General features: G+C 42.6%; 1 protein-coding gene across 1 annotated transcript in view; it reads right to left on the minus strand.

Annotated features, from left to right (window-relative positions):
• The window catches only part of PPM1E (protein phosphatase, Mg2+/Mn2+ dependent 1E), a 314700-nt gene that overhangs the window by 40553 nt on the left and 254877 nt on the right, over positions 1–19270 (minus strand). Inside the window, exon 4 of the mRNA XM_069757344.1 lies at positions 8974–9162. Coding sequence (XP_069613445.1) covers positions 8974–9162 — 189 coding nt within the window. The remainder of the gene's footprint in view (positions 1–8973; positions 9163–19270) is intronic.

A 19270-nucleotide genomic window follows, 5' to 3' on the forward strand; every position in this document is an offset into this window, starting at 1 on the left:
GGAATGCAGACTTTGATTGGATGGTCTGCGGGCGTCATGTTGCATTTACAGAGCTCCCGATGTACCTAAACAGTAGAAACCCCCACAAGTGACCCCATTTTGGAAACTAGACCCCCAAAGAGCTTATCTAGATGTGTGGTGAGTACTATGAACCCCCAACTGCTTCACGGAAGTTTATAATGTAGAGCCATGAAAATAAAATAAATCATATTTTTTCCTCAAAAATGATCTTTTCACCCCCAAATTTTTACTTTCACAAGGGTAACAGGAGAAATTGGACTCCAAAAGTTGTTGTCCAATTTATCTCGAGTATGCTGATGCCCCATATGCATCGGAAGGGAAGGAGCGCCGTTTTGGAATGCAGACTTTGATAGAATGGTCTGTGGGCGTTATGTTGGGTTTGCAGAGCCCCTGATGTACCTAAACAGTAGAAACCCCCCCACAAGTGACCCCATTTTGGAAACTAGACGCCCCAAGGAACTTATCTAGATGTGTGGTGAGAACTTTAAATGCCCAAGTGCTAAACAGACGTTTATAATATAGAGTCGTGAAAATAAAAAAATATTTTTTTTCCACAAAAAAGATTTTTCACAAGGGTAACAGGAGAAATTGGACCCCAAAAGTTGTTGTCCAATTTATCCCGAGTACGCTGATGCCCCATATGTGGGGGTAAACAAGTGTTTGGGCGCACGGCAGAGCTCAGAAGGGAGGGAGCACCATTTGACTTTTTGAGCGCAAAATTGGCTGTGGCGTTTGGAGACCCCCCTGATGTAACTAAACAGTGGAAACCCCCCAATTCTAACTCCAACCCTAACCCCAACACATCCATAACCCTAATCCCAACCCGATCCATAATCCTAATCACAACCCTAATGATAATCACAACCCTAACCCCAAAACAACCCTAATCCCAACCCTATCCATAACCCTAATCAAAACCCTAAATCCAACACACCCCTAATCCTAATCTCAACCCTAACCTCAAACCTAACCCTAATCCCAAAACAACCCTAACCCTAATCCCAAACCTAACCTTAATCCCAAACGTAACACTAATGCCAACCCTAACCCTAATATCAACCCTAATCCCAACCCTAGCCCTAACTTTAGCCTCAACCCTAGCCCTAACCCTAGCTCTAACCCTAGCCCTAACTTTAGCCCCAACCCTAGCCCTAACTTTAGCCCCAACCCTAGCCCTAACTTTAGCCCTAACCCTAACTTTAGCCCCAACCCTAACCCTAGCTTTAGCCCAACTCGTTTAGCTGCCAGCCGGCAGATCATGGCCGCCATTTTCTTACCGGATGAAGAAGCCGGCGGAGGGGACGCAGGAGGACCCAGGGTCACCGGTAAGTAAACAGGGTCCCCGAATCCCCCTATTTCTCTGTCCTCTGATATGCGATCACATCAGAGGACAGAGAATGACACATCGCTTTTTTTTGCGGCCGCCGGTAAACAGTTAATTACCAGCGATCGCAAAACAGGGTTCAGTACAAACCGACCCCAATCATGTTCTTTGGGGTGTCGGCTACCTCTGGCACCTGAGACTCCAAAGATCTTCCGGGTGCCGGCCGGTGGCGCACTGCGCATGCGCCCACCATTTTTTGGCCGGAACAAGATGGCGGCGCCCATCGGGTGCCACGAGGAGCACTGGGGGAGACAGGTGAGTATCGGGGGGGGCAACCCTCGGCAACCGAGACCCCAGAGAAAATCCAACTCTGGGGAGCGCTATTCACTTTTTCCACAGCACCGTTAACGGCGCTGTGGTTTAAGTAGCCTTAACTGCCGCCGTTAAAAGGCCTATCGGCGGTCATTAAGGGGTTAAAGAATAGCGGCAAAACGGGGGACATTAAAGCACGATGTGCCCAGGATGCGAGACATATATACCAGGATGAGGGACATATATACCAGGAAGGGCTCAGATGGGAGGACATGTAGTATGGGGGACATATATATTGGATTGGGATACAGATAAACCAGGAATGGCCCAGGATGGGGACATACAGTATATACCAGGATGGGGGGACATATAAACCAGGGTGGACCCAGGATGGGGGACATATATACAGGATAGTGGACATGTAAACCTGGGTAGGCCCAGGATGAAGGACATATATACCAGTATGGGGGACATTTATACCAATGAGAAGCATATAAAACCTGGATGGGGTTAGGATGGGACATATATGCCAGGATGGGACCAGATGGGGGACATATGCCAGGATGGGACGAGATGGGGACATAAATACAAGGATAGGGGACATATACAGTTGTGCTGAAAAGTTTACATACCCCAGCAGATTTTTTGCTTTCTTGGCATTTTTTTCAGAGAATATGAATGATAACGCCAAAACTTTTTCTCCACTCATGGTTAGTGGTTGGGTGAAGCCATTTATTGTCAAACTACTGTGTTTTCTCTTTTTAAATCATAATGACAACCCAAAACATCCAAATTACTCTGATCAAAAGTTCACATACCCCATTTCTTAATACCGTGTATTGCCCCCTCTAACAGCAATGACAGCTTGAAGTCTTTTGTGGTAGTTGTGGATGAAGTTCTTTATTTTCTCAGATGGTAAAGCTGCCCACTCTGCTTGGCAAAAAGTCACCAGTTCCTGTAAGTTCCTGTGCTGTCTAGCATGAACTGAGTGCTTGAGATGTCCACAGAGTGACTCAATGATATTGAGGTCAGGAGACTGAGATGGCCACTCCAGAACCTTCATTTTGTTCTGCTGTAGCCAATGACTTGTTGACTTGATCTTGTGTTTTGGATCATTGTCATATTGTAACGCCCAAGTACGTCCCATGCGCAGCTTCTGGGCTGGTAAGTGCAAATTTGCCTCCACTATTTGCTAATAACGTGCTGCATTCATCTTTCCTTTAACTTTGACCAAGTTTCCTGTGCCTTTGTAGCCCACACATCCCCAAAACATCAGCAATCCACCTCTGGGCTTTACAGTAGAAATGGTGTTCCTTTCATCAAAGGCCTTGTTGACCTCTCTCCAAATGTAACACTGTGGCCAAAAAGTTCAATTTTGGTCCCATCACTCCAAATTACCTTGTTCCAGAAGTTCTGAGGCTTGTCTTTGTGCCGTTTTGCATATTGTAGGCAAGATACTTTCTGGCACTTGCGCAGTAATGGCCTTCTTCTGGCAATTCGACCATGCAGCCCATTTTTCTTTAAAGGGAACCTGTCACCCCGTTTTTTGAGATTGAGCTATAAATACTGTTAAATAGGGCCTGCGCTGTGTGTTCCTATAGTGTATGTAGTGTACCCCGATTCCCCATGTATGCTGAGAAATAACTTACCAAAGTCGCCGTTTTCGCCTGTCAATCAGGCTGGTCAGGTCGGGAGGGCGTGGTGACATCGCTGGTTCTTCCTCAGCTTTACGTTGGTGGCGTAGTGGCGTAGTGGTGAAGACACAGCGCGCGATCTGCGCTGTCATCCCTTTCGTCGGTGGGGGCGGCCATCTTCCTGGGGCCGCGCGTGCGCAGATCGAGTGCTCTGCTGCACGGGGTTTCAGGAAAATGGCCGCGGGATGCCGCGCGTGCGTATTAGAGATTGCGGCGGCCATTTTCCCAAAGCCGAGATGCAAACTCGGCTTTGGGAAAATGGCCGCCGCGATCTCTAATGCGCACGCGCGGCATCCCGCGGCCATTTTCCTGAAGCCCCGTGCAGCAGAGCACTCGATCTGCGCACGCGCGGCCCCAGGAAGATGGCCGCCCCCACCGACGAAAGGGATGACAGCGCAGATCGCGCGCTGCTTGTTCACCACTACGCCACCAACGTAAAGCTGAGGAAGAACCAGCGATGTCACCACGCCCTCCCGACCTGACCAGCCTGATTGACAGGCGAAAACGGCGACTTTGGTAAGTTATTTCTCAGCATACATGGGGAATCGGGGTACACTACATACACTATAGGAACACACAGCGCAGGCCCTATTTAACAGTATTTATAGCTCAATCTCAAAAAACGGGGTGACAGGTTCCCTTTAAGTATCTCCTTATTGTGCATCTTGAAACGGCCACACCGTTTTCATAGAGTCCTTTATTTCAGCTGATTTTATTTGTAAGTTTTTCTCTGCATCCCGAACAATTTTCCTGGCAGTTATGGATGACATTTTTATTGGCCTACCTGACCATGGTTTTGTTTTTACAGAGCCCCTGATTTTCCATTTGCTAATCACAGTTTGAACACTGCTGACTGGCATTATCAATTCCTTGGATATCTTTTTGTATCCCTTTCCTGTTTTATACAGTTCAACTATCTTTTCCCATAGAACCGTTGACAATTCTTTTGCTTTCCCCATGACTCACAATCCAGAAATGTCAGTAGCTGGATGAAAGATGCAAGAGTCTGTCTGGATCCCAGAAATTCACTCAGCTTTTATGCACACACATAGATTACAAGAAAATAGGTCACAGGTGAGAATGTTACTTTTAGTAGCCATTCAAACCCATTTGTGTCAACTTCTGTGCATGTTATCAGGCCAAAGTCACCAGAGCATGTGAACTTTTGATCAGGGTCATTTAGATGTTTTGGGTTGTCATTATGATTTAAAAGAAAAAACACAGTAGTTTGACAAAAATGGTGTCACCCAACCACTAACCATGAGTTGAGAAAAAGTTTTGGTGTTATCATTCATATTCTCTGAAAAAAAGGCCAAGAAAGCATTAATTTGGCCGGGGTATGTAAACTTTTGAGCACAACTGTAAATCAGGATGGGCCCTGGATTGGTGAAATATAAACCAGGATTGACCCAAGATGTGGGACATATATAAGTGCTTCTCACTAAATTAGAATATCATCAAAAAGTTAATTTATTTCAGTTCAATACAAAAATTGAAACTCATATATTATATCGAGTCATTACAAACAGAGTGATCTACTTCAAGTGTTTATTTCTGTTTATGTTGATGATTATGACTTACAGCCAATGAAAACCCAAAAGTCATTATCTCAGTAAATTAGAATAATTAACAAAAAACACCTGAAAAAGGCTTCCTAAGCATTTAAAAAGGTCCCTTAGTCTGTTTCATTAGGCTCCACAATCATGGGGAAGACTGCTGACTTGAGAGATGTCCAGAAGGCAGTAATTGATACACTCCACATGGAGGGTAAGCCACAAAAGGTCATTGATAAAGAAGCTGGCTGTTCACAGAGTGCTGTATCCAAACATATTAATGGAAATTTGAGTGGAAGGAAAAGGGTAGCAGAAAAAGATGCAGAAGCAACCGGGATAACAGCAGCCTTGAAAAGATTGTTAAGAAAAGGCCATTCAAAAATTTGGGGAAGATTCACAAGGAGTGGACTGCTGCTGGAGTCACTGCTTCAAGAGCCACCGCACACAGACGTATCCAGGACATAGGCTACAAGTGTTGCAGTGTTGTCAAGCCACTCATGACCAAAACACAATGCCAAAAGCATCTTACCTGGGCCAAGGAGAAAAAACTGGACTGTTGCTCAGTGGTCCAAGGTGTTGTTTTCAGATGAAAGAAAAATTTGCATTTCATTTGGATATCAAGGTCCCAGAGTCTAGAGGAAGAGTGGAGAGGCACACAATCCAAGCTGTATGAGGTCTAGTGTGAAGTTTCCACAATCAGTGATGGTTTGGGGAGCCATGACATCTGCTGGTGTAGGTCCACAGTGTTTTATCAAGACGAAAGTCACCACAGCTGTCTCTCAGGAAATTTAAGAGCACTTCATGATTCCTTCTGCCGACAAGCTTTTTGGAGATGGAAATTTCATTTTCCAGCAGGACTTGGCACCTGTCCACAAGGCCAAAAGTACCAATACCTGGTATAAAAACAACAGTATCATTGTGCTTGATTGGCTAGCAAACTCGCTGACCTTAATCCCAAGAGAATCTATGGGGTATTGTCAAGAGGAAGATGAGAGCCACCAGACCCAACAAGGCAGACTAGCTGAAGGCTGCTATCAAAGCAACCTAGGCTTCCATGCCACCTCAGCAGTGCCACAGGCTGATCGCCTCCAAGCCACGCCGCATTGACGCAGTAATTGATGCAAAAGTAGCCCCGACCAAGTATTGAGTGCATTTACTGAATATACATTTCAGTAAGCCAACGTTTCGGATTTTAAAATCACTTTTCAAACTGGTGTTATGAAGTATTCTAATATACTTAGATAATGACTTTCGGGTTTTCATCGGCTGTAAGCCATAATCATCAACATTAACAGAAATAAACACTTGAAATAGATCACTCTGCTTGTAATGACTATATAATATATGAGATTCACTTTCTGTATTGAAGAACTGAAATAAATTAACTTTTGGATGATATTCTAATTTAGTGAGAAACATTTGCATATCAAGATTGGCCCAGATGGGAGACATATATTCAAGGATTAGTATACACACCAGGATGGGGCACATACATACCTGGAAGGGGCCCAGGGTGGGGGACTTTGCGATACAATGGAGGGAAGCAACTCGTATGTCCTTATAGGATTTAGAAGGCTACAAGGGCATATACATTGGACCAACGTGCAGGTGGAGTGGAGTGGAGTGGAGTGGTGCAGGACCAGATCAGACACTAGTTACAGCCCTGCTGTCAGAGAAAGAACTATGCAGTTTATAATCCCATCTATGAAAACTACCTCCCCATCTGTGCCTCATCAACGATTATCCAGCACCCCACAGTTGGAGGAGCACTTCTCTAGGCGGTCACGTTAATTGGCAACCAAGAGTTTCTAGAGCCATAAGTGGTTCCTTTTAGACAAGTGAAGAACATTATACTAGTAAAGAATAGTTACATACAGTTACATCCCCCATCATCTGGAATTTTGTGTCCCAACACGTCCGGTTATTCACCACATTTGGATCCTTCAAACGGAACCTGAAAACCCATCTCTTCAAAAAAGCTTACAACCTGTAATGACCACGCTGCCACCTCAACACCATCGGACTACTGCAACCCCTGACCTACTGTGTTCATTCCCCATAATCCTGTAGAACAGTGTTTCTCAACTCCAGTCCTCAAGACCCACCAACAGGTCATGTTTTCAGGATTTCCTTAGCATTGCATAGGTGATGGAATTAATGTTTGAGCAAGTAATGGAATTATCACCTCTGCGATACTAAGAATATCCCAAAAACTTGACCTGCTGGTGGGTCTTGAGGACTGCAGTTGAGAAATACTGCTGTAGAATGTAAGCCCGCAAGGGCAGGGTCCTCTTCCCTCTGTACCAGTCTATCATTCTTAGTTTTGTTTACTGCAAGTGATATTTGAATTTTGATGTAACCCCTTCTCATGTACAGCACCATGGAATCAATGGTGCTATAGAAATAAATAATAATAATACAGTAAATTATACAGCTTTAGTGTGTTTTACACTTAAATGTATTCCTATAAATCCTAATTCATCAGTCAGAATTAGTTAAATTTGCATGTTTCTACATTGCAGCGATCTTTTAGTATTCACAAGGTATAAGCCCATTTTTGTGGATGTTAAAGTGCTTTTAACATAGACATGTCACTCAGACAATCCATCAAATACATTTGCATGTGAATTCTATTTTTATAGTGTCTATATATAGATAGATATATCATATAATCCATATTATCCACATGAAAAGTAACTTGAATATATTCAGAAATATGTCTCAGATTCATCAAGCAGCTTTGTGGCAGAAAACTGGCAAAATGTCAGAAAAGTTTGTGCAACTTTTGTCGTTTTTATGCCAGTCCCAAACAGCTGTGGAAAAATTGACGGGAACTTTGCTGAGAGAGAGCATAAACTTTATTATGATGGATTTGTACTCCAGGTTCTGACTGGAATCTATTTCTTATGGTGGCAAATGTAGAATGCACCCAAAGCATTAAGCAGTGCACGCCTCTTTATAAATCTTGTCGTATTATACTCCAGTGCTCTCGCCGTCAAGACTGATGTAGAAACCGAGTTAGAGCCTGTTAGATCATGCAGTACTGCATGCAAAACTTGCTGCGCTAATTGGAAAAACTCAGCCTAATTGAGATCTAATAATTTAACGAAAGACAGAATCTGCCACGGCAGATTTTTTATAGCAAAATTTCCAAACTCTATGCCATACTTTAGTATGGCTTTTAAACCCCATTTACTTCAATAATGTGGAAATGATAGCAAGAAACAACCCAAGACAGGTATAAATTACACCATTGATATCAGTGGAGCAGCCAGACTTGTACTGATATGACATGTGACTCCTCAACAAAATTCTAGAATGGCAAAACCAGTAAAATGGATTAGATAAATATATTTTCTTTAAAACTCCAAATCAGCTAAAGGGGGTCTTTCACACCCAAAATGAGTTTCCATGAGGGATACCTATGTCAAGAGGGGACTTGGCACATATAAAAATCATCAGTCACTATACCTGCACGTATTTGCTCTCTGCCCTCTTATTCATTAAAGCTGTCCGCTACACTTCTAGGTGTATTAGTGTAGTAGTCAGCAGAAAGAAGACAAGGAGGAGAGCATGTAGCAGCGCTGTGCGGGCATGGTTGGGCACAAGCAGCATCAATGTGCACATACGACGGCAGCATTTAGACAGTGCTTTCTGTTCACCAGAAAAGAGAAGGTATAACGATTCCCTAAACATTAAGCTGCCAAGGTTGCACCCAAGCACTCTCATTTTCATATGTATTAAAAGTTATTTTCTCAGGTACTGTACCAGAACAGGTACACTGCTACTATGATTTAATTGGGGGGAAAGTCCCCTATATCACTGTATAATCATTAAAAATGCCCTTTGGGGGTGACCGACTTCTTTTATTGCTCATAGACCTTAAAGACTGCAGCTACCATGGACAAGAAATACATTTTAGACCACTATATATTTCTCATGTATTGATATTCTGCATGTAACTACATATGAGTTAACTCCATCCCCTCGCCCGTCATCGTCAGTTCTGGACTTATAAGTTCAAGAGCAACAAAATAAACACAAAAATAAATAAATTCAGCTTACTGACCTCACGGGCAGCTTTCTTCACAAAGCTTTCATCTGTGATGCGGAAAGCTCTACACAGGGCTTCGGCTGGGTCCTGGGGGAACACTTCTTGACGTACCAAATTCACGTGCAGGTGGATAGAAGCGTAAATGGCAGCATCTACTCCTCCGTGTCCATCAAACACAGCAAAGTATGCTTGCTCCTCTTGATCCTTGGGAGCAGGAGGAAAACAACGTTAGAAAACCAAAAATTCACACAATTGTGCTTCCTACTCTGCATTAGTTTATCGGCACGTATCAGCTTTTAAGTCCAACAGTATTGTGTGATGCAGATATTAAAAATTCAGCATCAAGAAGATGAAGTGTTATGATAGCACATGCCGATCAGCTTATCGCGTAAATGAAGTGTGAAAATGTACATTTTTTTCACCATTTTTAATTACAAGTCTCCCTATTTAAATTACTTTATTCTCATCATAATAGCACATAACATACCGTACATCATGATGTGATGTCAGTATAAAGGTTTGGATGCCACTGTGCCAATGCTTCATTGTCATGAGGGCAGCATGGTGGCTCAGTGGTTAGCACTGTAGCCTTCAGTACTCTGATTACAGAAAGTGGAAAGTAAAGGTTTGGGCACCCATGGTCAAAATTACTGTAAGGTCTTTGGAAGGAATAAGTTATATGCAAGTCCTTTTTGTTAACGACAAATGTATTTATACATATACTGTAATTATATATCCTCTGACATGTCTTTTTTTTGTTAAACTCTTTTTATTGAAAGATTCCACAGGATACAGTTACAAACATATAATATCGCAGTGTAAGTATTGCACACTCAAATTAACAGGTTTTTTTATCAGAATCCAGAACTTGTACCAATTCGGGTCATAATAAAAAAAGAAAAAAAAAAAAACCACACTTTTAAGTCTACATATACCATCACTTTCATATACTCGTGTCGTGAGAAGTCATAGCATTAGGAGATAGGTGCGTTAAGGGTGAATCACACCATCTCTCCTATACATTATGGAACTTCTAGGGACATCCTCTATTTCTATATAATGTATTCTCATATGGTATTATATTATTCACTAATTTTTTCCATTGATTCATAGTAGGAGGTTTCCTCCCCATCCATCTTAATGCTATTGCTTTCCTAGCCATAAACAGAACTTCCCGGAAAAATATTCTGTCATAATGCACCCACTGTTCTTCATCCTCAACTCCCAGGATACACAACACTGGACTACGATCTATTGGTATCCCATGACACGTCTTTTTTTCTGAAGCTAAACAAGCTCAACTTTTTCAATCTCTTCTCCTATGAGAGGCCTTCCATCCCTTGTAATAGTCTAGTTGCCTGGCATTGAACTAACTCTAGCTTCCAAATATCCTGGGTTCAAATCCCACCATGGACAACATCTGCCAAGAGTTTGTATCTTCTCCCCGTGTTTGTCTGGGTTTCCTCCGGGTTCTCAGGTTTCCTCCCACATTCCAAAGACATACTGATAGGGAATTTCGGATTGTGAGCCTTAATGGCGACCGCAAGATTGATGTCTTTAAAGTGCTTTGTAATTAATGCCGCTATATAAGTGAGTAAAGAGGAGGAGGTATATTGCACTCATTTGAAAACTACATTTAGGAGAAGCATTGCTTGCCTGCTAGTGGACAATAAGCATCACCGAGAGGGTTTGCAGTAATTTATACCGAATTACAGAAGTTGGCATCGATCCTCAGTTGGATACAGACGAATACAGATCTTGCCGACTAGAATGTTAGGGAACCGAAATTGACCATTACCTGGTAATAAAGTGCTTTTTTTTCCTCCTCCTCCTCAGCACCTGGGGGTTGGGAGCACTTTTTCATTACGTTCAGATAAGATTTTTAGATGATGTTTGCACTTATAATAAAATAGCATAACATTTTTTAAAGTGCCTAAGTCTAGGTTCACATTTGCGTTGTGCAGTCCGTCTAGCGCATATGCTAACGGACTGCATTAACGCAATGTCTAAAAAGGGATCGCGTTTAGCGATTGCGCTAGCGCAGATGCCTGATCTGCGCTAGCGAGAACGGACCCAAAAACGCTGCAGACAGCGTTCGATGTCCGTCAGAAAATAACGGAACATCGCGTTACATACATTGCGGTCAATGGGTGCGCTAACGGATCCGTTACATTGCGTTAGTGGCGCTATGTAACTGATTCCGTCAGCGGACACCCACTAACGCAATGTGAACCTAGCCTAAATCATCTCATGAACATTAGAATAAATATAAAAGCAACCATGTACATTGTAAGGTTATTGGTATGGCAACCAGAGATACTGCCAGAACATCATGGTCTGTCACATGTGGTCAGGCATGCCAACATTGATCTCAAAACCTGCATTTGTTACATCATTATTGTTTGCAACCTATTAGGCTATGTGCACACGTTAATAGACACATATACCTCAGTGACATCTCCATGTCACAAAGACGAGCTATCTCTGGTTTTATATATGTGCACACGTTGCGGATTAGGCTTAGGAATTTCTGGTGCGGATTCTGCCTCTCCTGGTAGAAAACGCACCTGCGGATTTGTCGCATTTTTTGTGTGGTTCCGTAGCATTTTTTTTGTGCGCTTTTGCGCGGTTTTCTTGCGGATTTGCTGCGTTTTTTATCCCTGCGGTTTTCTATAATGGAATGGGTACAAAAACGCTGCAGATTCGCAAAAAAGAAGTGACATGCTACTTCTTTTAAACCGCAGCTTTTCTGCAGCGGATTTTCCGCAAAGTGTGCACAGCATTTTTTTTTCTCATTGATTTACATTGTACTGTAAATCAATTGCGGATCTGTAGCGTTTCTGCACCTCAAAAAACGCTGCGGATCCGCAGAGAATCCGCAACGTGTGCACATACCCTAAAGCAGGGGTGTCAAACTGCATTCCTCGAGGGCTGCAAACAGGTCATGTTTTCAGGATTTCCTTGCATTGCACAGGTGATAATTTAATCACCTGCAGAGAATGATTCCAGCACCTTGTGCAAAGCTAAGGAAATCTTGAAAACACGCATGGTTTGAGGCCCTTGAGGAATGCAGTTTGACACCCCTGCCCTAAAGGGTTAAAGGGAATTTAAAAAAAAATTATGGTATACAAGAAATGTATCACTTGGATTCTGATATAGACACATTATGTAGACACCTACTCGGATTTTACTACAAATTTTTAAAAGTAATTCCTTGTCGTTAATCTTTTGTCTACCCAAACCTCCTGTATCTCTCATCAAATACTTAATCCCAACGTCTGTATGTAGATACTTGAGATACGTTTCTGGACATTAGGCATTGATGACCTTGGTCACATAGAGGTCATGTATCCACTCAATTCAACAACAATGGTGCAATTAGGTGATTGAGAACAATATAAATTATAATTTTTAATTTGACATTAGAAATGTAGTGGTTTGTTTCTTAGCAGACAATTCCCAAGAGGTCAAAATTGTATGACTTTGTAACAAATTGCAATAAAAGGCAATCTCTCATCATATTGATTCTCTGATTCCAATGTTGCAAATTAGCTTCATCCAATTACTGTCCATTTTGTAAAGGACAGATGGACAATACCTAACAATTCTTCACTTTTTTGCATGTAAGAAATAAGAATATTAGCTATTTGCTATATATGTTTAACCTGTATGGAACCTGTCACCTTGGAAATGCTATCTACCTGCAAGGACAGGGTAATCTGTAGGTTAATTTTGTTACAATGCTGCCTGGACAACCTTACTAAAACTACGGATTCCAGGAAATAATTAACTTATTTCCTCCTGGAAATGTCCAGCTTTCAGTCATGTAGACGAGCATGGAGCGTCTGCAGTCATCGCTCACAGCATCGATCACTATATTGGGAAAATTGGTTGTAGCACTATGATTGACAGCTCACTGTGCTGCTCATCTGCACTCAAAGCGCATAGCTTATAAGTACATGTTCTACCCGTGAAAAATGGAGGTCTGAATGAGATCTTAAATTCCCTTTATCGTGTAATATTTATTTAATAGTGATTAGCAAATGTGCTTGGACAAGGTGTTATCTTTAGCTTTGGATTTATTCTTTTTTTTTTAGATAGGAAGAGCTGCAATGTATTGCATGCACCCCTTGGCCGAGTTCAGAGAAAAACGTATACAGAGTGAAGGTTTGTGGCCTCCCAATTCCCCAGACTTAACTCTATGCCTAGATGACACTTTGAACTATTTGATATAGGTGAATTTTAAGCGCACTTTTAATTTTTCAATTTCATATAATTTGCAGATCCCTTACACTGTGCTATTAATTGGATGACTACATTTAAGATGGAATATTAAATATAGAGAACACATTACACACATTACACCATTACAGTATCTAGGGTAGTGCAATACAGGTAAAACGGTCACTGTTTTTCAAAGATCTGTTCATATTACTTCCAGTGTACGACAGAAGCCACAACACTGTGTCTTATGTCTGACACTACAGACACCAAACACAATTTAAACCATTATCGCAACCCACATACTGCAAGGCACCCCGGCATGTGAAAGTAAGGATCTTTCAGTTCCTTTTACCGTAAATCATTTATTCTAAAAACAAACGAACACAAGACACAAAATTTCCAAGGTAAAAGGGGTTTTCACACAAAGAAAATATATTATATATATATATATATATTAATCAACAGATCTTGGAATAATAATAAGTTCCACAATTGGATGTGTTTAAAAAATGTTCCTGTGCTGAGATAATCTTATAAATGTGCCCCTGCTGTGTACTGTGTAATGGCTGTGTCTGACCATACAGGGACATGGTCTGATCATATCAGAGCTACTGGACAGGGGAGGAAGCAAAAGAGTATTCATATAGCACAGCATGGGATCATAGATGATTCTTTCTGAGAGGTAACACATTGCTTAAAAACATGCTTTGAAATGCTTCACCTCACAAAAAGAATCAACTGTGACCCTATGCTATCCTATCTGTATACTCTTTGCTTCGTCCCCTGCCCGGGAGCTGTGGTGTGATCAGATCATGTCCCTGCACGGTCAGAAACGACCACTATACAGTGCACAGCAGGGGCACATTTATAAGATTATCTCAGCACAGGAACATTTTATTTAAACATATCCAATTATAGAAACTATTATTATTCCAAGATCTATTGATTAAAATCTACTTTTGTTCGTGGGAAAAACCCCTTTAAGAAAAGGGAATACCCCCAAAACTGGTGCTAAAAAGTAAGGTCTTTTACCAACTGACTGTATCTGTTCAAATGCATAAAATATCTAATAAGGCGTACTGTACTATGTTATTAAAAAATGAGTGGCTTACTTTAAGAAATGAAGGTCAGTCAGTCCCAAAAATTGGGCAAACTTTTAAAGTGTCCCCAAGTGCAGTGGCAAAAACCATCAAGCGCTACAAAGAAACTGGCTCATATGAAGACCGCCCCAGGAAAGGAAGACCAAGAGTCACCTCTGCTTCTGAGGATAAGTTTATCCGAGTCACCAGCCTCAGAAATCACAGGTTAACAGCAGCTCTATTTGACCAAAAAGAAGATGGAGTGTTACGCCAGATGACCTGGCCTCCACAGTCACCAGACCTGAACCCAATCGAGATGGTTTGGGGTGAGGTGGACAGCAGAGTGAAGGCAAAAGGGCCAACAAGTGCTAAGCATCTCTGGGAACTCCTTCAAAATTGTTGGAAGACCATTCCCAGTGACTACCTTTTGAAGCTCATCAAGAGAATGCCAAGAGTGTGCAAAGCAATTATCAAAGCAAAAGGAGGCTACTTTGAGGAACCTAGAATATAAGACATAATTTCAGTAGTTTCACACTTTTTTGTTAAGTATATAATTCCACATATGTTAATTCATAGTTTTGATGCCTTCAGTGTGAACGTACAATTTTCATAGTCATGAAAATACAGAAAAATCTTTAAATGAGAAAGTGTGTTGGGTGTCGAGTTCCCGCCTCTGCACAGGGGGAATCTCGAACCATCTCTGCTGCGGTCTCCCATTCTTCTCCAGCCACAGTGGAGTCTGCTCAGCGAAGACGTCGGTCCCAGCGTCTTGCTCAGTCTCACTCTGTGCATAGGGTTACTGCTGCTTTTCCAGCTTCTGCCATTGAAGCCAGTGCTGGGCAGCGGCGAGCAGACGCTTTTGGGACTAAGTCCTGCTTTTTCCCTTCTGAGCATGGCCAGGGTGAGATCGAGGGTCACATGCTCAGATGCTGCAGCGGTTCCCATTGGTCCTCCTGGAAGGTCCTGAAGGTGCTAAACTTCTGTGGCAGCTTCCCATTGGTCCTTTATTGGAAGGTCCTGAACGTGCTGCATCTATATAAGCTTCGCATGACCGCACGGCCATGCGCTAGTGTACATTTGTAAACGTGTGTGTGTTGTGAGTGAAAGTCGTTCTTTAAAATCCCCTCCCTATTGGATGACTGCTCGTGGAAGGTGGATGATTGCTATCTAGCGCCCGACTAAGCCACCAGCACGTAACACACTATACAGCGTCTAATTGCGGTGACCGCCAGTGCGGCGCCGTGCGCTTTCACAGCGCTTTCCTGACCCAAGCCTGGGTGGTTGGTGGCGTCCACCAGTGTGGCACCGCATGCACTCTCGTGCATCTTTAATTATTATTTTGGTTACGCTGACACCCCATTAGCGGTGTCGAGCGCAAGTAGTCTAGTCGGACTCGGATCCCAAGTCTTGGGACTGAGCTCGGTGACTCCTTGCTTGCGCTCTTGTGTGCGGTACCGCGGCCCTGTGACTTAATAGGGTTCGCTTCCTTCACACAGGGTGAAGTTAACCCGTGTGTGTATTCACATTGTACCACCATATAGTCCGTCATTACTTGGCAGCAGGTTCCATCTCTGCACGGTGGACCCCGGGCTGCGAACGCACCTTATTCTACCTTTCTTATTATTTGGTGCGTTCCACTAGCCCTAACAAGGTGTGTCCAAACTTTTGGTCTGTACTGTATGTAATTCAGAATATTAAAAAATGTTCAAATACAGTATATAGCCATTTCTACTGTAAGATGCACCATGTGGTTAAAAATGCTCCTGTCAAGACATTGCCTTTAAGGAAGCTAGTGGCATGTCATGTTCCCATATCTAATATCCATATAGTTTCAAAAATTCCTACACTTCCCAATGCAATGTCCAAAGAGCAGATAGAAAACCATATTACACAGGCATATCATATAAAGCCATTGTAAATCCATACAGTAGTGCAAGCATGGATCATCTTACCAATTGCAGAGTTAACCCAAAACTAATTTTACAACCCTGACGCGCGTTTCGCCACTTGTTTGAATTTGACACCAGCATCACTTGACAGACTACACGTGCCAGTGTCACCCACACATTGGCCACAAAACCCTACAATCCAATAATGTATGTACTATGCTCCATCACATGTCATATTATGAAGATAACTTGACTGTCAAGCTCCTAGATAAGAATTCGGTATCTCATACTGGTACCATTCAGTGGCTCCGGCGTACTTTGTCTGCCCTGTTGAGGGCAGAGCATAGTACTGCAGTGTGCAGGTGCCGGAAAGGTCAGAGAGGCCCGGCGCCTGCGCACTGCAGTACTTTGCTCTGCCCTCAACAGGGCAGACAAAATACGCCTGTGTCGGAGCCACAGCGTGAATACAAGAAGAGGACGTCATGGAATGAAGATGGGAGGCGCCGGAGCGGACCTGAGACACCCATTTGACCAGACCACAGCGGGACCGCCCCTGGGTGAGTATAATCCAACGTCTTTTTCTCCTCTTTCAGGTTACATCGGCGGCTTATCTACAGCATTACAGAATGCTGTAGATAAGCCCCTGATGACGGTGAGCTTACCTCACCATCGATTTTGGGGGTGACAGGTTCCCTTTAAAATGGTTACCTAAGATTACAAAAAACAGGTTATTTTTTATTTTCAAGAAACATCGCCACTCTTGTCTGAAGGCTGCGTGTTGTATTGAAGCTTATTCCAATTTAAGTGAATTGGGCTACGCTGTAAACCTAGAAGTAGAGCAAGTGGCAAATTTATTTTCTGGCAAAAAAGCGGATCCCTTTTCTAATCTTACACAACCCCTAGTTAAAACCTTTTTAGGAAAAGAGGGTGTCTGAAGGATACATCAATTGCCAGTTTTTACTCTTTAGCTAATTTAAACTGTTATGTTTTAGATTGAAAAATGGAGTGAAGAGAATTATTACTTCCGAGCCTATCACTTGTCACATCTCCTCCCAGACAGTCTGTGCTTAATACGTTGATTATATCTTTCTTGAAACATGCATGTTTGATGCTGGGTATTGTCAGGGTTGAAGTGTGTATTCAATGATGCGATTAAGTGTAATATCTGGAACATTTTAAGAAAAGCAAATCTATTCTAACATTAAAACAGCCAGACATCCCATTTGCCATAAGTATCTTTAGACTTTAAGAGACTTAAGTGGGCACTGGAGAACTCTTTATGACCTTAAGGAACAAACATTTTAAGAAGCTAATGTTACACTAAATAAATGTTTAAAGGGAAAACATTTTTTAATGGGGACATGGATACACAAATCAGACCTATGATAAAGAACACATTCAGATAAAAGTATCTCCTTTTTTCCCCAAAATTGAATTACAATTTAGAAAAATGTTTTAATTGTTATTTTTGTTAATATATTTAATTTCCTTATTCTTTTTTCTCCTTAGATATTTATATCTCCCATGATAAACCACTCTAAGATAAATCGTGGTTGACACCCTGTTCTCCTTACATGTTTTTATTGCTCAAACAGGTACATGTGAAAGTGTCTGTGTCTTACTGATTTAACTCCTAAATCCACTCCATTGTTTGAGGTTCTTACCAGTATTTCTCCTTCCCTATATTTTCCACAAAGACTTAGGGTACCGTCACACAGTGCCATTTCGATCGCTACGACGGTACGATTCGTGACGTTCCAGCGATATCGTTACGATATCGCTGTGTCTGACACGCAGCAGCGATCAGGGACCCTGCTGGGAATCGTACGTCAAACCAGATCGTTTGGAACATTCTTTCGTCGCTGGATCTCCCGCTGTCATCGCTTGATCGGTGTGTGTGACACCGATCCAGCGATGCGTTCGCTTGTAACCAGGGTAAACATCGGGTTACTAAGCGCAGGGCCGCGCTTAGTAACCCGATGTTTACCCTGGTTACCATCGTAAATGTAAAAAAAAAAAAACAGTACATACTTACATTCCGGTGTCCGTCAGGTCCCTTGCCGTCTGCTTCCCGCACTGACTGACTGCCGGCCGTAAAGTGAAAGCAGAGCACAGCGCGCTGTGCTGTGCTTTCACTTTACGGCCGGCAGTCAGTCAGTGCGGGAAGCAGACGGCAAGGGACAGACACCGGAATGTAAGTATGTACTGTTTGTTTTTTTTTTACGTTGGTAACCAGGGTAAACATCGGGTTACTAAGCGCGGCCCTGCGCTTAGTAACCCGATGTTTACCCTGGTACCGGGGACCTCGGCATCGTTGGTTAGTGGAGAGAGCTCTCTGTGTGACAGCTCTCCAGCGACCACACAACGACTTACCAACGATCACGGCCAGGTCGTATCGCTGGTCGTGATCGTTGGTAAATCGTATAGTGTAACGGTACCCTTAGGCTTCTATTCACACATGGGATGTGTTTGTTCTCTCTTTTTCACCATTGTCTCTCACAGCTATTTGTATTTAATATTAGCAGTGTCCAAAGGCATACATAGAAATCATGGGGCCCCATAGCAAAAGTTCTAATTGGGTCCTCCCTCTCTCAAAGAAAAAAATCAGCGGGGTCACAGAAGAGTATATTTCAAAACTTAGCAGCCTTTACACAGTGGTTTTCCACCTGCTGAAGCCCTAGATTCCCCATTCATTGCATCCATAAAGTACAATGTCAACAAAAGAGCCACACAGACACTATACGATACCTCCACAGCGACTTCTTCCACACTACCCTCCACTAGAGTTGAGCGACTTTTACTTTTTTCGGATCGAGTTGGGTTTCGCGAAACCCGACTTTGTCAAAAGTCGGGTCGGGTGAAATCGGCCGATTATTGCAAAAAGTCGGGGGCTGACTGAAACACGAAACCCAATGCAAGTCAATGGGGAATCAACATCGGCAGTGAGTGGAGGCCAGGAAAACATCTACAGTGCCCATTTTAATGCCAAAAACATCAATTCTTATTATTTAAGCTTGTCAATCTTAATTTACTTTATAATAATAGTTAGGCATTGAAAACTGGGGGTCATTTGGCTAAAGTTGTGGGGGGGTAGGGCTGGCTCAAGATTTTCGTGGGCCC

This window comes from Ranitomeya imitator, chromosome 3 (assembly GCF_032444005.1).
Source record: "Ranitomeya imitator isolate aRanImi1 chromosome 3, aRanImi1.pri, whole genome shotgun sequence".
Lineage (NCBI taxonomy): Eukaryota > Metazoa > Chordata > Amphibia > Anura > Dendrobatidae > Ranitomeya > Ranitomeya imitator.